At 37.6% G+C, this 20,744-nt stretch overlaps 1 protein-coding gene across 1 annotated transcript; it reads right to left on the reverse strand.

Annotated features, from left to right (window-relative positions):
* Positions 1-3,015: 3,015 nt before the first annotated feature.
* On the reverse strand, positions 3,016-12,200 carry lgals17 (galectin 17). Its single transcript, XM_023270238.3, has 7 exons — positions 12,082-12,200; positions 10,691-10,734; positions 9,323-9,682; positions 8,444-8,534; positions 6,326-6,504; positions 5,621-5,671; positions 3,016-5,258 (listed from the first exon to the last, which is right to left on the reverse strand). The coding sequence occupies exons 1-7, from the start codon at positions 12,168-12,170 to the stop codon at positions 5,176-5,178; spliced, it is 897 nt and encodes a 298-aa protein (XP_023126006.2). The 5' UTR covers positions 12,171-12,200; the 3' UTR covers positions 3,016-5,175.
* Positions 12,201-20,744: the final 8,544 nt, after the last annotated feature.

Here is a 20,744-nt window from a genome sequence, read left to right on the forward strand (position 1 = left end):
TCTATGAGCAGAGAGCTGTTCATCTGTTAACTCCTCCAACATCCAGAGTTCTTCAGTTCCTTCTGCTGGATTCAGGCGCTGGTCTGAGGTCGACTCTGGATCTAAACCAGGATGAACTCTGAGGCATTGTTCGGGTTTTCTGAGGTTAGTTTAATGACATGTTCAGATCTGAGCAGCTCAGAGTTTATTATTCTGGTCTGAGATCAGTTTTTATTCCCAGAATGCTGAATCCTGCTGTCCTGTTAAACTGCTGCTGTCTTTTTATTCTCCATGTTGGACCAGAATCTCCACGTACTTTTGTTCTGTTCTGACTTAGAGCTCATATTCTGCTCATTTCCAGGTCTGTAGTTTTATTCAGGGGTTCTACTGGAACAGGTTTACATGCTTTAATGTTCAGACTGGTTATTTCCTCATGCTCTAAATCCTCTCATTAACCTCCGTGTGAAACTCCATTTTAGCTTCTGTCTGTTTAAAGCTGTCCTCTGATTGGTCAGAACCAGCTAAAGTCAGGAAATGTTTATTATAAAGCATCTTATCAGACGATCTAACAGCACCATGAAGAAGAATGACCATGATTCTGAGGTAGAGATGAACTCCCTCCAGTGTTTACTTTGTAAGTTCAGAGAGCTTTTACTGAAAGAAAGGAAGGAACGTAAAGCAGAACTCTGGTTCTTTAAATGAGACCAACAGACGTCTGATCAGAAGCTCAGAGGATTCTTCTTCTTCATTAGTGTTTCATAGAACATGGATGTGTTTCTGGGAGGATGTTAAAGTAAAAATATCAGAGGCTCTTTAAACGTTAACATCTCATAAATGTGTGGTTTCATTCTCTGAACAGCTGCGAAAACGAGTTTCAGTAGTAGTAATTATAATAGTAGTAGTAATTATAATAGTAGTAGTAATTATAGTAGTAGTAGTAGTAGCAGTAATTATAATAGTAGTAGTAATTATAATAGTAGTAGTAATTATAATAGTAGTAGTAATTATAGTAGTAGTAGTAGTAGCAGTAATTATAATAGTAGTAGTAATTATAATAGTAGTAGTAATTATAGTAGTAGTTTCAGCTGCAGGTATCAGTGAAGTTCTGTTAGAAGCAAACCTTAGCGTTGGTGTCTGACCGGGTTTGTTGTCAAGAAGAAATCTGATCCTGTTCAGGAGTCTGAGGTTCCAGAGGGTTAGTTGGGTTAGTTGTTGTTTCTTGATGTCTGTCCAGAATCCATGGCTGCATTTCTTTGTGTGAATCTGAAATCTTTCTTCTGTAATCCGACGGTCAGATGAAGGTTCCACAGGGTTAGTTGTTGTGATGAAGGTTCCAGAGGGAGTGTTTCTCCAGGTTTTTGTTGGTTGATCTCTATACAGAATTTCTTTGTGTGAATCTAAAGTCTTTCCTCTGTGAACCAATGGTCTGAATAACAGAAACATAGCACCCTCTGCTGCCGGTTCTTCACCTCTTTATTCCATTTAGAAATGATGAGTACTACAGAGTAATACACTTCATAATAATACTTTTATTTTTAGTTAAATAGTTGGTAAAGACCAGGTGAGTTTAATAATGATTTTATTAACAGAACATTTTCACACTAAACAAATCACAGCAATAAAACAGAACTACATTCCAGTTAGTGATAATAAAGATAAAATCTTTACAGTTACATTCAGGATTAGTTACTGATTATTATTATTTTATGTTGAGGAGTTTTCATTAATTCTGTAAATTATCAAAAACTTTAATAACATAAATATACCTGGTAATTATTTATTATAAATGTGGTTTAATCAGTTCAGACCCAAAGATAATAGACATATTGAGGTTATAGTAAAAATGAGAACTCAGTTACATTTTCAGCTCTGGTTCATTGTTTCACTTCATTTCTAGATTCATTTTTGTTTTTTGTCCTGTTAGCTGCTTCATGCTGATTCTAAAACTCTTTAATAGATTTGCTCTTATTTAGTGATTTAGCTTCTGGAACTTCTTTCCTTCCGGTTTAAAGACAAACGTTTTCTAAATTATCCATTAAATGGTTTTAAAATGTCGTGTGACGGCACACGGTGAATCTTAGAGCGTCTGAAACCTGAACTCACATCAAAACTGACTGAAAACTCACTGAAGACTTTATACACACGATTTACAATTCTGTAAAACACCATTTTAATAGGTAAACATGATCTCAGATTAAACATAGAACTGCTTTTATCTGCAGCTGCTGACAACCAGCTGACTGAGATACCCACGCTGAAATAATAAAATAAACCTCTAAACTAATAAACCTCTAAACTATTAACCATAAACTGGTTCATAACCACCAACCAGACTCTTGAACTCCATTCTTCAAACCTGTGTTTACATAAGTTTAATGGTGATTATTAGCTCTTTTCTTCTCAAATGTTGGATTTAACAAACATAAAAATTAGTTTTAAATCTTTCAGACTCTAAACTCTCCCAATCTAAGACATCTCAGAATTTATCTCCGGTTTCTGTGGAGTTTTCCAAGAAAAAGTTAAGAACCTAGCATTAATTCAATCATTTTCTAACGTTTCACAGATCATTTTAAAACCATATCTCGGTTGCCAGTTTGTGGAAAATCCTCCTTTATTCATCCAGGTTTTTGTTTCAGGTTCTTTAGGATTTTCCCTCTGATGAACTTCTGATCTTAAAATGAGATCCGACACGACTCCAAGGATTTTATTATTAACACCTTTAGGACCCAGATTACATTAGATGTCACTATGAGTCTTTTCTAGTCTTTTCTGCCCCGTTTTAAGTCGTTTATCATCTTTTTTAATGGCTGTCTTTTTCTTCAACTTTATTGTTGCTGTTTTGAGTAAAGCACCTTCTAGTTCTAAATATTCAGAGGTGTTCTGGAAATTAAGTTTATTATAATTTAAACCCAGTTATCAATGTCTACAGTTTATTATAATTTAAACCCAGTTATTATCGTCTACAGCTGCAGATCATTTCTAACCTGTTAGCTGGTAAATGTTGGTAAACCATGAATAAATAAACCCGGCATCATGTTGGTGGATAAAACTTTTATCACTCATCTTTATTAAGAATCTAAATCAACAAATCATTCCTGATTTTCATTCATCAGTTATTTTTTCATAGAAATCCAGCTGATTTTTTTAAAATCCTTGAATCTGAGATAAACTAAATTTATTCCATATGCAGAAGGATGAGCAGAAAATTCATCCCAGAACTGTTTAAATGTTCAACACATTTCACTTATTGTCACTGAAATAATCGACTAATCTCATAAAAACTCCTAAATGACTGAGAGAAGGTTCAGATTTCCATCAGACATGCAGCTGCAGATGTTCATCAGCAGCTTCTACAGACATCCTGCAGCTCTTTTCCAGAAGGTCAAACTGTCCATCTGATGGACTTCATGATGAATTAAAGACAGAAAGGAGGATTTTTCACAGTCTGATAAACTAATCTGACATTGGCTCATTACTGACCTGTAAAGCAGAATATTTCGTAAACATTCATAGATTTGTGTCCCATCAGGAAGATGAAGGAGGTCATCTGTGATCTTTGGAGATGTTTGTGGATTCATCAAAGCTTCGCTGTTTCTCCATCTCAGATCACCACCAAAGATCTGATACATAAAATCTGGATATTTATAAAAACATCTGTCAGATTTTACCCTCATAGATCGAATGCTTTAAAAGAAAAAGAGTTTTTGTTAAACTGGCTGTCGACTCACTTTCAGGATGTTTTTTTGAAATTAAATCTAATAAAACATCTCAGGAAGTGATAAAAATGAAAACATTAAGTTTTCACTGTAATTTCTCATCATGACATCGATTCAGAATAAATAGAAACAGATCAAAAGATGAAAAGTCTCTAAATTTAAGCTGATAATACAGAAACTAACTGTAGTTTCATGTTAAATAACACAGAACTAAATACACAGAATACTTCTTAATATGAAGTATTTGTTCAGGAAAAACCAGAATAAAGTTATTCCTGCTGAACTTTTATAACTGAGCAGGAATGAAGAGTTTTACCACAGAAACAGATATTACTGCTGGATAGAGCAGATTTCTGGTTCTCCAAATAGAACTAAGTTGTTTTATTTATGAGCAAATTCATTATTCATTTATTTTCAGATTCCACTTAGAGGACATAAAGCTTTGGTTTGAAGTAGATTTATGTGGTTTAATGTCATTTCTCTGAATTATCTCCACATCCAGTCATCAGGATCATTACAATGAGACTAAATGAATCCGTCTGTTGGAACAAAAGGATGTTTAATTACATATATTTCATGTTAATATGATGAACTGGTGTCAGCAGACTTTATGGTAAATGTATTAAATTCTTTACTTATTGAGTATAAATTTACTACTGAGGTTTTGCTGACACAAGTTCATCAGATTACCAATAAATATATATTCATCTACCCCAACAGGTGATTGTGTTTGGTTTTATTATGTCATTCTAATGATCTAATTAGAGATAACTAATAAGTTATTAATGATATTTGGAGAACCACCATGAAATCCAGAACGGTTAGACTTGGATTACTTTATCCAGTAAGATCTGGGTTATTATTATTATTATTATTATTATTATTATTATTATTATGCCCAATAGGTCCTAAAAGCTGAATGAAAAATAACTTTATTCTCATTTTAGTGATTAATATTTAATGATAAAAAGAATTCTGTTTTGTTCTATTGTGACATGAAATACATATTTATCAGAAGGTTCCACTCTGTGACGTCTGCATTTTATTCAAGACTTCTAACATTTTTCAGTCCAAACTGTCTGATCTATTTGTCCATTACTGCATTTTCTGAATGACAGGATGAAGGAACAGCTTTTATCTTCAATAGTTCCTGAGATATTTTTGTTCAAACATAGACTGAATATGAGCTAAAATCTCACAAATATCTTATAAATATCTTATAAATATCCAGATTTCAACAATATTTGGCCAATCAGAGACAGTTGAGCAGAAATTATTTGAAAAATGATTTGAGATGTTTTTCAGCGTTTATGCTAAGCTAAGCTAACCTGAGATTCATATTTAACGGAGAGATTTGTAATTGGTATTAAACTTAAGATCCATCAGTATTCTGCTGTTTAGACTCAAATCCATCAGTATTCTTCTACTATCTGTCGTGTCGAGCTTCACGTTCCTGCAGCTGCTTTTCAGACAGATGTTCTTAGAAAACATGAAGGATGTGGAAACTCCAGACGAGGAGAGAGACGAGGAGAAGATGTGAGCAGCTGCTGTGGACAGCAGCATCTGGAAGACATCAGAGGGCAGACGGGTTATTCCAGGTCGGGTTTAATCACATTTCTTTTCATCCTTTAGCTCTTTAGCTGCCAGAAAGTTTAGCTTCAGAAGTCTGTTAGCAGCAGACTGAAGAGGTTTTTGCTGCTTTATGTTTCAGTTTGACTCAAAACAAAACAATTAGACAGAGGTAGATCATTTCACACTATTTACATCCAAGTATCACATAAATAGAAATGTTTTTAACGGTTATACCCAGAAGTATGTTAGCATTAGTTTGAAATGTCACTGTAGTCTTAACATGCTTTAGAAGTAAACAGAATAAATGTATGGATCTAAAAACCCTCCATCCTCTGGAGATGTTTGATTCTCACCTGTTGGTCTGTTTTCCAGCATCAGATTGACTCTGGCAGCCGTGGAGTTTTCTGGAGACAGAAGAGATGCAAATTCTAATCAGATAAAAACAGCTTCCAGACAAACCATATTTAAAACTACTCATCTTAATAGAGAAAACTGCTGATATCACAGGACGATACGTCGTCATTTAAAGCTTTCAAACCTCCAACAGTCAAAATTTAATATGTTCTAAATGAAAAATGGAAAATTGGTTCCAGGTGTCAGAATCCAGAAATGAAACCCATCAAACATTCATCCTTCTTCAGTGAAACCATTTTTCATAAAAAGCAAAAAAAAAAGAAGAAATATTTGGTTTGCATGACTGTTTTTGATTTTTTTTTCATTTTTGATTCTGACACCTGAAACTTTTTGATCTAAGAAAGTTTTTTAAAGATTTGCCAGATTTCAGAGGTAGACCTTCATCAGGCTAAACAGCAGAGAGTTCTTTGTCTTCAGAGTTTTAGGGTTTGATTTAAACTGAGTTCCAGATCAGAGCTCCTTCCTACTGATTTGAATCTAAATTAAATCTCTGAACTAAAGTGTTTAGTTCCTGTTGAACTCAGCAGCATCTCAGTAGTGAGGTGGTGTTTCTAAATCCTCCATGTCTGAGCCACACTTCCATCAAAAACATGCTTCTGTTTGTTAACCATGATATGATTTAATGAACAACCAGCAGATCTCACCTTCCACTGAGAGCTGCACGGTGCTGACGGCCAGGCCTTGTCCGTCCAGAACTTTGTACGTTCCTTCATCGGACCTCTTTAGATTTCTGATGGTCAGCTGCTCCAGGAGAGGATGTTTCTCCAGGCGCCAAGTGTTTTTATCCCCCCTCATCCACATGTCCGACCACACCGAGCTGTTCCTGTGGAGCACAGAGAAGAACTGATCAGAGATAACCATGTTGATCCTGAAGGAAACACTGAACATGAAAATGAGATGCTGCCTGATCCTGGAACTGACAGACTGTGGAGAGAAGGAATACTGCACACGATGCTGATGTTACTGCTCAGATTTAGGTGTTTTAGCTGTCGTTCGTGTAGAAGAGGAAACAGTTCAACAGTTAGATGGTGGAGATGTTCTCCTTTGGTGTTAGAGCCCTGATCCTTAGATGGTCCAGAGAGTCCTGATCCTTAGATGGTCCAGAGTCCTAACCCTTAGATGGTCCCAGTGAGTCCTAACCCTTAGATGGTCCCAGTCTGAAGCTGCTCTGATGTGACACCAGTTTGGTGTTCAGGAGATGAGAAGCTTCATCTTTAATACTGAGCAGTTTCCTCAGCATCCTCCACCAAAGACTCCAGCTCCACCCAGAGGACAACAGCAGCTTTCTTGATAAGCTTGTTGTGTTGATAGCATCAATTGCCTTCACTCTGTAGCTCCAACAGATTGCAGCAGATGCAGAAGATAAATCTGGCCACCACCGAGTGGGAGAACATCTGGAGCATGGCCTGAGAAAAAGCATTCAGCTTTCAACTTTCTTAGACATAGAGCAGGTCTGGTGGTAAAAGCACTGCTGCCTACCTCTGATGATGTCTTCCACTCCAATGTGAGGCTGGTGCTCAAACTGCAGAGTCCAGTAATGGCTGAAGTACTGACCAGCATCTCCAGTGACTCCATGACCTGAAGTCAAACCCAGTGGTCTGTGGTCACTGATGGTGTTTGAGTGTTTTTTGGGCACAGGAAGCAGGAACGATGTCTTTCACAGAGCAAGGACAATAATCAAGCTCCGGCTCTGGTTGAAAATGTGCTGAAAAGCCAGAGAAAGATTACCCTTTATCCTTATCCACATCCTTTCAGCCGTCTGGGACGAGACGAAGTCAACTGAACTCTCTACTCCATCAGGAGTGACAATAAATGGAGAACTAAGACCAACTCATGGTTTTCACATTCTTGTGTGCAACTCTATTCATACTTCAGTAGAGCTGTGACAGTTTTCTATGCAGTCGTCTGCACAAACTGGAAGCCGGCTGAACTCAGGACAGAGTTCAGGATGTCGTTGTGAAGTCATGTCTCTGTCAAGGAGGACAGAACCCTTAAACCACACCGTTGCTCTCCTGACCGATGCTAGTTCGTCCATCCTGTTCTCCAGAGACCTTACGATAGAGGGAAGATGCAGTTGGTTTCTCCTTCTCACCTCTCTGAGGATTTCATGTCTCATGATGGCAGCATTCTGTCGGAGGCTCATCAGCTGGTCCATGGAGTCAGCAGTAGGACGCTGGGTTTCCATCGCTAGGACGGGAATCACGGAAACATCAGACATGAGAAAGTACCAAGAACAGCGAGTGAAAGCGAGAAGCTCGTCTGTCCGGCTGTCATCCAGGACGGCCTGAAGTCAGCTTCAATAGACTTCAGACGGGCAGATCCTCAGCAGCTGCAGCTAAAACTGTAAGGGTTGGTGACTTCCATCGTGGGTTTATGTCCTAAAAACATCCACCTACTCTGGAAAGTTCTGCCATATACAAGTATTTTTTCCCTGAAAACTCCACATGCTTTCTCTGTTCCATCTATTTAGCGCCTAGTTCGTAAGAACACTTTATTCTGAGTCATAACATTTCCAGCAGTTTAATGTACTGCAGCTCCATGCAGGCAGTCATTTACAGACGAGGCGTCTTTGTTTAGATGTCTTCTGGAGGGAAAAGCACGAGCGTGGGAGCAGAGACGAGGAAAACAAAGAAATAATGGGTTGGAATGGACACAAAAAAACATCAGAAACCCACCAATCCATCAGCAAACTGTCCATCTGTGAGCAGAATCTGTAGGATATGGTGTTGGTTTGTGTTTTACTTTATGAATCAGCAGCTCACCTGCCCTGGAACACCAATCTAACGGAACGAGGAGTGTGGAGGTCCACCACCAGGTCACCACCAGGACGACCAGACTGATGGGATTTATGGTCTGAAAGGGAAAACAAAACTAAATTAATCAATATTATTCAATAAAAAATATCCAGAGGAAAGAGATCAGGATCCGATTAGATATGAAAGTAAAAAAAGATGAGAAAGAATTAGAAAGTTCAAGATCTGAAAGGATTTGAAAGAGTTCGACGTGATAAGAGGATGAACACGACGATGACTGATGGTGAGAAAACAGGAAGTAAAGACATGAAAAGCAAATGAAAGAAATGTTAAATGCCACAGAGAAGAAATGAAATTAGAAAATACAGGTCATGAGAAACAGATTTAATTTAGTCATGAGTGGTTAGAGGTTTAAAATACTGAGAAAGCATAAATATAGGGGAAATGGGACTAAAAGATAATCTACAAATCAGCAAGATTCAAAAGGAAAAAAAGATCAGAGGAACAAATGAATGAATAGCCAATGTAGAATACACATTAAATGAGATAAAAACATGAGAAACTAAAAATGAATGGTTGATTTAATTGTGGTCATGGTTAATATTCCATTAGTGTTCAGTCTTACAACTGACATTGTGTTTGTTTTTCTTTTTTGTTAATAAACCTTTTCAGTGTTTTAAATAAAGTTTAAAAAATCATCCAATTGTCCAAGAACCAGAGTAAATAATGTTCTATCAGATTTTTCTTATCCATCAGTCACAGAAAATGAGCAGCAAAAACAGCCTGAAGCGTTTGGGTTGATTTGCTTTACTTCTTCTAACAGTATTGGTGTTTAAAGATCTATCATGCAGCCCAAGATGACAACAATACAACCTCCTCCAAACTCACCGAACACGGACAGCTTGACGCTCTGGATGAAGACCCGGGTTCCTCTGGACCTCTGTCCGTCCACCACCATGAAGCTCTCGTATCTCCCGGTGTCTCCGATCTGGACGTCGCTGATGATCAGGGAACAATCCCCGGATCCCAGCTGCTCCTCCGGCACCTTCACCCGACCCCTGAACTCGGCCGCCTGATACCGATCGTCCCCCCGCTGTTCGAACACTGTGTCGGACAGCGTGGCCCACTGGACGTGGCAGAAGGCCGGAGCTTCACCCAGACGGTCCTTCCAGCTGCAGGGAAGAACCGCCTGGCTGCCCACCATGGAGGTGATGGACAGGGACCGGGTGGAGGGCAGAGAGGAGGAGTCTGGGAGGAGAAGGTAATACAGGAACATACGCTGTTAAAATATACTGGACAGGAAAAATGTTTAAAGTAGGTCAGTGTGCTGAAAGAAACCTAAGTTAGTTTGGAAGAAAGACCAGAGAAAGACCTGAGAAAGACCTGAGAAAAACCAGAGAAAGACCTGAGAAAGACCTGAGAAAAACCAGAGAAAGACCTGAGAAAGACCGAAGACCAGAGAAAGATCTGAGAAAGACCGAAGACCAGAGAAAGATCTGAGAAAGACCAAAGACCACCAAGTTCTGCTTTCAGAATCTAACTGATAATAAATATCCTGACAATGTTTAAGGTGAAAGAACTGAAAGCAGAAAGATGTTAATATACAGTATTATAGTATTATAATATACAGTATTATAATACTATAATACTGTATATTATAATATACAGTATTATTGTATTATAATACTGTATATTATAATATACATTATTGTGGTATTATAATATACAGTATTATAATACTATAATACTGTATATTATAATATATAGTATTATACTATACAGTATTATAGTATTATAATATATAGTATTATAATATTGGTAAGGAAGGGGATTCATTCACAAATGGAAAAAATCCCACTAAAACCATTTCTAAACCAAATCTCTCCATTACAAAAAAAGCAGAAATCCAGATGTGCACATTTGTCTGAGAATAATGTTTTTTTGTTTGTTTGTTTGTTTTTATTTTTACATTTTACAAGTAATTAATCTTAATCTTAGTGTGTGAACTTGTTGGTAAATCTGAATTATTAATCTTATTTCTCAGCAGTCCAGATGATGATGAGAATAATCAGGTTTTAACATCTCAAACATAAAAGCAATACATAAATATAACATCATCGGGTGTTTTTATGATTCATTAAGGCAATAAACGTGCCTTTTTAGGAAAATCTGTGTTGTTAATCTTATTTCTCTGTAAGGAAACTTTATAAATCCAGTGACTTTTAGAGGAACAACAGCTGATCTCTAGATACTCACCGACTAAATCTACAATCAGGAGACACTGTAGATGTAAGAAAAACCTGAAAGACACCAGAGAAAACACCACATTAGACAATAATCTGATTATCAGAATATAGAAAATGTCATTTCTGTGTCTTTATTAAACATAAAAGACACAAAACTAGAATATTATAGAATTATAATCCTCAGAATATAAATCACACACATGTAGGAAAAACTTGTGTTTTTATTTGATTAAGACCAATAATCTAATTCTATTCACATAGAAAAAACTGCTGATACCATGAATTTGGTTTTGTATAAAGTCAATAAATATGAAGTTCATGTGTCCCAGTTTGAGTCTAAAGACAGGATTAGGTGAGATTCTGTTCATGTGTAGTTTGAACTGCTTTAACGTCCTATTGGCCTGTTTTAGTTATTATCTGTAATATGAGAGCAGACCAGCAGCACGGAGCGTTTCAGGAGAAATGAAACTAACTGGACCAATACAGAGAGAGAGGCAGCCTTATCATTAACTCTTTATTAGGCCAGATAGGACAGAGACCACTGGTTTAGCTCAACGGGGAGCTTTTTAGCCCACAGACATGAAGGAAAAGGACTCTGTCCAGTTATGGGTGGAATAAACCTTTAAAACTACAATTTGTTTATCAGAAAGTACTATCTGGGTGGAGTAAAGCTATAAATCTATGAATACGTATACAAAAAGTAGTATTTTAGGTGGAAGAAATCTTTAAAACTATAACGTGTTAGAAAACACTATTTGTGTGGAATACAGCTTTAAAACTATATATACATTTATAAAAGAAAAAAGTAGTATGTTTGGTGGAATAAACCTTTTAAACTATAAATACTGAAAACTCCATGTGGGATAAATCTTTAAAACTATAACTTGATTATTAGAAAGTACTGTTTGGGTGGAGTAAAGCTTTAAATCCATAAATTTTTAGATAGAATACTACTAAGGTGGAGTAAAACTTTAAATCCAGCAGTCTGGTTCTCTCTGGCAGTGATCCAATGAGCTGGATGTTGTAATTCCAGAGGTGAAGCTGCTGAGCCTTTTGTCAGAAATGAAACTAGCACACCGATAGAAATGAAACTAACCCTACCACATCGATAGAAATGAAACTCTACCACACCGATAGAAATGAAACTCTAACAGTCTGATTTACGGTGTTTTCTAAGAATGACTTCCGCGGAAATGAAACTGATCCTGCAGCTCTAAAACTAAATTAAAATACTGATTTAAATATTTAATCCTGAATATTTAACTCATTTACTGCCACGTCTCATCATAAAACTCACATACATGACTTTTAAAGGACAATGCACATGGAAATCATAATGACAATTAAATAAATAGTCATAAATCATTGGTGTTTTTCAGAATAAAGTGCAGCGTTTCTCACCACAGTTTTATTTTTCCTGTTTTCATGATGTCCTCTTGGAGATCCAGTCCAGTCTTCTTCTCTGCCCTCCTCCCTGGTTGGTTTCTCATCAGACTGTTTCCCTTCTCAGCTCACCGCAGTTTAATCTCTCACAGCTCTAGGTTTCGATTTCCTGTCGGCACCAAAATAAAAGCACCAAAACTGTAAAAGTCTCAAGATTTAAAAAATAAAATAGAATACTGGAAATACACACTGCCTACTCCAGCTGTTAGGTCTTATTGTGTTTTTTCATTATTATTTAGTGTTACAGTTTTAGTTTTATCCTTTATTTTTATATATTCCAGTGAAGTCATCATTATTTAAATCTCACATTTAAAACAGACAGTAAAGCTTTCCAACAGAGACTAATGTTACAGATTTATATTATATATCATAGAGAACTTCTATCATTTAGACATCATGCTAAAACTGCTGGCCACTGTTGGGCCCTTGAGCAAGGCACTTAACCCTTCCTGCTCCAGGGGGCGCTGTACCGCGGCTGACCTGTCACTCTGATCCCCCTGATCAGAACGACAGGTCACAACAACATTTAACTAACAGCATGAACAGACCTATTAATGCTGCGTTGTGGAATTATTGTCCAGGTACAACGACTTCATCAGTTTCCTGCTATTAAATTAAAACTATTTCAACAATCGATTTCTGACTTTCTCTGAGTCCAGCTTCTTAAATGTGAATATTTTTGGATTTCTTTCCTCCTCTGTGACAATAAACTGAATATATTTGGGTCACAGATGAAACAGGAAACACCGATGAACATTTGTCACCATTTTATAGACCAAATAAATCAATTAATCATTAGTTGTATTCTTGCTGGTTACTTATTTAAGGCTCTGTTCTCCAGCTGCTCATTATTATTATTTCCAGTGAATTCTTTTTTGTTTCATGTAGAGATGCTAAATCCTCCCCAATGTTAAAAAGAACAAAAGGATATTTATTACATAATATTACATTCATATTTCTGTTCAGACCAATCATACCGTAGGATCACAGATAAATAATCACACTAATAAATAAAAAAAACAGGAAAATACCAAACAGGAAGTAGTAGTTTAACTTTGAAGGCAGAATCCTGCTGTCACTGAGTGTTGACAGCTCTGCAGAGAAACGAAACTTAGAGCTCTGAGGTTTCTGAGTTCAGGAGAAGAATTCAGAAGAAAAATCTTCACTGTTCTGTTTTCCTGCTGTTGGTCTGTGAATTAAAAAAAAAACACTTCCTCAAACTAAATCACATCTGTACAGTCAAAGCACTCCTCAGTCCTGCTGCTGCAGCCGGACGGTGGACACACCTGGACAACACCTGCACAACATCTGGACACACCTGGACTACACCTTTAGTCTCATTATGGCCGCTCTCACCTGGTTCCTCACCTTCATTTGTAAGTTCATGCTTTATGTTTAGATGCAGGAATCAACACCTCCCTCCCAGTCACAGTCTGACCTTCATCTAGCTCCAGTTTCTGAACTGATCTGGGGTCTGTTTGTTCTGGTTCTGATTACATCTCCTATGGTACTGGTTCTGATTACGTCTCCTGTGGTTGTGGTTCTGGTTCTGGTTCTGATTACATCTCCTGTGGTTGTGGTTCTGGTTCTGACTACGTCTCCTGTGGTTGAGGTTCTGGTTCTGATTCTGTTTCTAATTACATCTCCTGTGGTTCTGGTTCTGGTTCTGATTCTGGTCCTGGTTCTGATTACATCTCCTGTGGTTCTGGTTCAGGGTTCTGGTTCTGATTCTGATTCTGGTCCTGGTTCTGATACGTCTCCTGTGGTTCTGGTTCTGGTTCTGATTCTGATCCTGGTTCTGATTACGTCTCCTGTGGTTCTGGTTCTGGTCCTGGTTCTGATTTTGTCTCCTGTGGTTCTGGTTCTGGTCTTGGTTCTGATTATGTCTCCTGTGGTTCTGGTCCTGGTTCTGATTATGTCTCCTATGGTTCTGGTTCTGATTCTGGTCCTGGTTCTGATTATGTCTCCTGTGGGTCTGGTTCTGGTTCTGATTATGTCTCCTATTAAGCGTGGTGGTCGTTAGCATGAGCTAACTCAGAGCTAACTCAGGTGAGGTGGCTCATGCTAACGAGCACCATTAGCATACGAGGGCTCGGTGAAACTCACATTTCAACGACCCCCTTTGTCACTCCCTGGCTCCCAACGACCATCATTGAGGAGCCAGGTGGGCCTTGGCAATGGTCGTCAGAATGTGAGTAACACTGACCACACCTCACAGAGGTTATAAGCTGAGGCAACATCAACCACCACCAGAACTGAAGAAGCCTCTTGGATGAGAGGTGAAACGTCTTCAAGGAACCTTCTTAAAGTCCAGTTGGATTGATTTAAACAGTTTTTGGACTAAAACTTTCTAAAAGTTTCACATTTTACTCCAACAGCTGCAGCTCAGTTTATTAGTTCAGTTTAGAGACTTAATGTTAAAGGCTCATTTTAAACAGAACCAGTCTAGTTATCTTAGAGTTCCTGTTCTGTATCTCAGTTCCTTCAGGGATACTGACTCTCTGGTCTAAAGGTAGATCTAATAACCAGCAGGTGAACAGTAGGATGTCCGTCACGCTCGTCTTTCTTTGGTGTAAAACAGTCACTGTTTAACTTCTTTGATGAAATCCAAGCTGCTTCCAGAACTTCAACTTTGGACCAGCTGTGACCATCAGTGCTAAATGTCAGCAGAGAACAACACAAAGAAAATAAACACACAGAGACATCCACGTTCCTGTAAACCATCTCCTGGGATCCATCTACTGAACGCTCTGTATCTGACAGCTGATCTTCAGCCTCACCTGTTGGCTCTCCTCAGGTGCTGCAGGAAGTCACCTGTCTTCAGCCTCACCTGTTCTCCACTCAGCCCCTGATGTCCAGGCTGGACAGAACGTTTCTCTGAGCTGCAACCTGACGTCCACGCTGGAGATCACCTGGTTCCTGCTGCGTTCTGAGCAGCTGCTGCCTCTGCTAACAGTAACCCAGACTAAACTACGGGGGAACGTGGTCAGTTTCCACTCTGGAAACCCTCGTCTGACCTGGGAAAGAGACGACCAGATGGGTCTGAACCTTCAGGAGGTTGAAGAGGAGGATGCCGGGCTGTATTTCTGTACCTCTCGGTCAGACGGAGATGTTCTGGTAAATGGAGGAATTCTCCTGACTGTGAACGGTAAGAGTTTATTTCTGTTTTTACAGGAGCTGAAACAGTTATTAGATTATTAAATTAGATGGAAACTAATAAATCAGTTGCAACTATTTTGCTAATTGATGAATTGGATGAAGTGATTTTTTTTGTAAAAATGATCTGATTGCAGCTCCTTAAATGTTCATATTTTCTGGTTTCTTTAATGACAGTAAATTGAATATATGTGGACTGTGGACAACATAAAACATCTTAAGCTTTAGAAAACTCTGACATTTTCCAGAGCAAGCAACCAACTGAATCCTCCTGAAACTAATGGAGAAGTGATTCAACAGTAATCCTTAGATGCAGCTGCATTCAGACAGTTGGTTTCATCCACAGTCAGTTTTCAGAGCAGAAAATAGAAGCAAAGACATTTCATGATGTGTCCTAAACTCAGAAAGGCCAGTTTTATATTGTTTATGTGCTCGCTTCAGGTAAAAGATCAGCAGAAATCAGCATCAGAAGTCTCTTTATTTATAACTGTCAAGTGAATTCACAGCAAATTTATGAAGAGCCTCTAAAAATAGTGAATAAGCAAAATGTTTAAATTCATAGCTTTGGATCATTTAAATTAAGCTGCAAATTAGACTCAGTAGAAGATACCAGAAACAAAACAGTAGCCTCCAATCCACTAAAACCTCAATGAAGAAGATGAAAAAAACAACAAAACGTTGGTCATCTATGAGTAAAAATGGAGAGAAATGTTCAGGAATGGTTTCCAGTCAGGAAAGCTGTGATTCTTTGATATCAGCTGTTTATGTGATCTGAATGAACTCAGTCTGAAAAACTGTTTCCATTTCCTGTGAAGTTCAGGGACTTTATAGGAAAAGTTGAAGCACCTAAAGAGATCTTAAACAGTTTAACTTTGTCTCATTCAACACAAAGACCAGCATGAATTACTGAAGCCCTTTGAAAGAGGGAAAGCTCAGAATTACTCGATGAGGAGCCTCTACCCTGCAGGAATTAATCAGTGAAAATGTCCTTTATTAGACCTCCACATTCAAAGCATTGATCATAAATAACATAAAGTGATAATGGACACTGAATGCAGCACATGTTAACCAGATGAACCAGGCTGAGTCACTGCAGAGCAGAGAGTTTATAAAATAGATTTTCTATCCACTCTATAGTGTCGTGTCCTCGTTAGTGGTCCATGATTATACTCATGACATTATTAGCTACTGTCATACATGTCACACATCATACCTGTCACACATCATACATGTCACACATCATACATGTCACACATCATACATGTCACACATCATACATGTCACACGTCATACATGTCACACATCATACCTGTCACACATCATACCTGTCACACGTCATACATGTCACACATCATACATGTCACACGTCATACCTGTCACACGTCATACATGTCACACATCATACATGTCACACGTCATACCTGTCACACATCATACATGTCACACGTCATACATGTCACACATCATACCTGTCACACATCATACATGTCACACATCATACATGTCACACATCATACATGTCACACATCATACCTGTCACACGTCATACATGTCACACATCATACATGTCACACGTCATACCTGTCACACGTCATACATGTCACACATCATACATGTCACACGTCATACCTGTCACACATCATACATGTCACACGTCATACCTGTCACACATCATACATGTCACACATCATACATGTCACACATCATACATGTCACACATCATACCTGTCACACATCATACCTGTCACACATCATACATGTCACACATCATACATGTCACACATACATGTCACACGTCATACCTGTCACACATCATACATGTCACACATCATACATGTCACACATCATACCTGTCACACATCATACATGTCACACATCATACATGTCACACATCATACCTGTCACACGTCATACATGTCACACGTCATACATGTCACACATCATACATGTCACACATCATACATGTCACACGTCATACCTATCACACATCATACATGTCACATGTCATACCTGTCACACATCATACATGTCACACATCATACATGTCACACATCATACATGTCACACATCATACATGTCACACATCATACCTGTCACACATCATACATGTCACACATCATACCTGTCACACATCATACATGTCACACGTCATACCTATCACACATCATACATGTCACACGTCATACCTGTCACACATCATACATGTCACACATCATACATGTCACACGTCATACATGTCACACGTCATACATGTCACACATCATACATGTCACACATCATACATGTCACACATCATACCTGTCACACATCATACATGTCACACGTCATACCTATCACACATCATACATGTCACACGTCATACCTGTCACACATCATACATGTCACACATCATACATGTCACACATCATACCTGTCACACATCATACCTGTCACACATCATACCTGTCACACATCATACATGTCACACATCATACATGTCACACATCATACCTGTCACACATCATACCTGTCACACATCATACATGTCACACATCATACATGTCACACATCATACCTGTCACACATCATACCTGTCACACATCATACATGTCACACATCATACATGTCACACATCATACCTGTCATAACTTGTGTCTGTGTGGCAGCTTTTGTTTCTAATGCGCTGTTTTTTTAATAAAATGTTTTAAATTTTCACATATAAATTCATGTAAATTGAATGGCACTGATGCAGAAACTCAGCAGCAAAAATAAAAACTACCTTTTAGTGAGCAGTTCTTCACATATTACATTCAATCTATGATGTTTGTGGAAAATGTAGATGAAATCAGAACTAACTGTTGAGGTGTTTCCCCACTCAGATTTTCCATAAGCATTAAAACTTCTACTCTGAATTTGACATTATCCAGCCGTTACTGAAGCGAAATGCTGTCGATACTGAGATAAAGTCACACCCAGTTAGTCCGGGTTTCTGAACCCCAGCAGCTGAAATTAAATATAAAAATCTGAACATTTCCAGGTGTTTAGTGCAGCATGCTGAACATTTACCCAAAACTCATGAAAACACAAATATCTGGTATCTTTAGAAACGTCAGGATCTGAACAGGACAGAGAAGAATAAGGTCTATGTTGTTTGAATAAAGCAGTAATTTTTACAAAGATATACACAGGGATGTGTGCATTATAGTTTATGAGGTTAAAGTGAACTAGTTTCATGTCTAGCTTTTAAAAAAACAGTCATGGTGACATTTGGTGGAACAATGAGGTTTTAGTCGTGGTTTTATTCTAAACTGAAACCAAACATGTCAGGTTGGGAGGAAATATAGTTCTAGTTGTGTTTTTTTAGTTGGGTCCAGTTTCAATGAGTTTTTACTGAACTGACCACAAACTGAACACCTTTTTGCTCTAATTTTACAAACATGAATTTTAACATCTTCCAACAGGTATCAAAATGCAGACATTAAAATAATGATTTTATCTTGATAAAAACAGCAACCAGATCCTCACATGTTGGCTGCTGTGCAGGACATCAATAGATACTGATTTATCTTTATAATGGATAGAAAGCTAGGAGCTGGTTGTAGTTCTAATAAAAGACAAAAAGAAAACAACTGAAAAGAGACGTTACCTGAAAAACAGGAGGTCTTTTAAAGCTTCTTTATTTGGTTGAATCCTCATGAAGTAATTATTATTTTGTTAGAAAACTCCCATTAGCCAAAATTGTGTTTCTGAAACCTCTGAATCTGTTAAATGAAACTAAACATAAAATCTTACTCTTTTTAATACAGATAGCCGTTGGCTTCAGCATGTAAGTTTATCGGTTCATTGCTAATGCTACATGATGCTAATGATGTCATGTTTTACTGAAACCAAACAGAAGGTAATACAAGTTTATTCTAGGATACTAACAGAAAACAGAACATCTTCATTTATGTTTTTTTATTTAACTTTAATTAATTTTGGTTGTGACTGGGAGATAATTGGGGTTAGCCTGAAAATATTACCAAAGGGAAAATAATTTAATATCTTTACCTGCTATCTGTTCCAAGTCAGTAAATGAGGTTTTGAATCTAATTTTTATTGATAGCATCCAGGGAAGAAAGAGTTATTTTCTTATCTGGGCGTGTTATTTTAGCTGCTGTATTTTATTTCTACGTTTCACAGCTAGTTAAGGTTTCAGGTGCCTGAAAACATCCTGATGCTAAATGTTTAACTTTAGTTTTAGTCGTCTGTAACTCACAGGAAAATCCAAATGAAAGATTTAATAAAGTCTGTTTGTTAGCAGCAGACCACATCTGGGTAGAGATGGGTTCTATACACCTTAAAAACAAACATGGAGACTTCAACAGGAGTGTAAAATGTGAAAATATCAACTGATTAGTAATGAAGTGCTGTTATTTCTGTTTTCAGGAGCCGATGGGTCCAGCAGAGTAAAGCTGCCATGCTGGAGTCCGGGGATCTGCCTTCTTCCAGGTTTATTCACCTTCTGCTTCATCAGCATGGTTGGATTCTACCTGTGCTCAGGTGTGTAGCTGGATTCATCTTTGTTCACTGTGATGTGCTTTAGTCCAGAACAGCAGCTCAGGACTGACATCAGTCAAACTCAATGCTGGTGGAGAAATATTATATTCTGTATTTATTATTAGTTGAACGTCTGTCTGTAAAACTTCAGCTTTTAATCAAGTATTCAGAAGATTTAAGAGTTCCTCTTCTACCACCATAGACTGTAATATCTGTATAATATCTTTGTTCCACAATCGGTTCACCACTGATCAGTATCACATCTATTTCTGTGTCTGTACTGCCCCCTATTGGTGAACTACTGGATCTGTCACATTCACCTCTGAACTAATCAGAACCTCAAGTTCAGCATTAATTAAGCTTGTATTGCAATAAGTTTTTAACGGACATAATTTCATAATCCTATTTTATCATTTTTAAACACTAACTTTGAGTCAACACTCTTATAAGTTACCTGATCTTCCTAAATTTATTTAGTTATTTGTTTTGTCAGGAGTTGCAGTTTTCTAATGCAGATTCTAATTATTAATGCAAATAAAATCAGATTATAACTCATGCTGCCATTTCATAAAGTAAGCGACCAACATTAAGCTCCATCATTGAAGATTTTCTTGTTAACTGGACATTTTGCCTGAAAAAAATTTTAATTTTAGTATTTTGGGTCTATTTAATGCTAATATGTGCATCCTTCTACTAAAGTAAAATAATGAATGCGTGACTTTTACTGTTGTTTTTGCACTATGGTAATTATACTCTACTATAAATCCTACATAAATAACCAAATGAAATTTACAACATTAACAGGAATATTAAGTTTCTGTAGTTGTGGGTTTGTAAACCTGCTCGTATAGTTTAATACTGACTCGTACGAAAACTGTTTTTTCTGGCTCTGGAATTCTGGTCTTTAAAGAAAGTGAAAATAAAATGAAATAATCATCAGTGACCTC

Source organism: Amphiprion ocellaris, chromosome 15 (genome assembly GCF_022539595.1).
Source record: "Amphiprion ocellaris isolate individual 3 ecotype Okinawa chromosome 15, ASM2253959v1, whole genome shotgun sequence".
Classification (NCBI taxonomy): Eukaryota; Metazoa; Chordata; class Actinopteri; family Pomacentridae; genus Amphiprion; species Amphiprion ocellaris.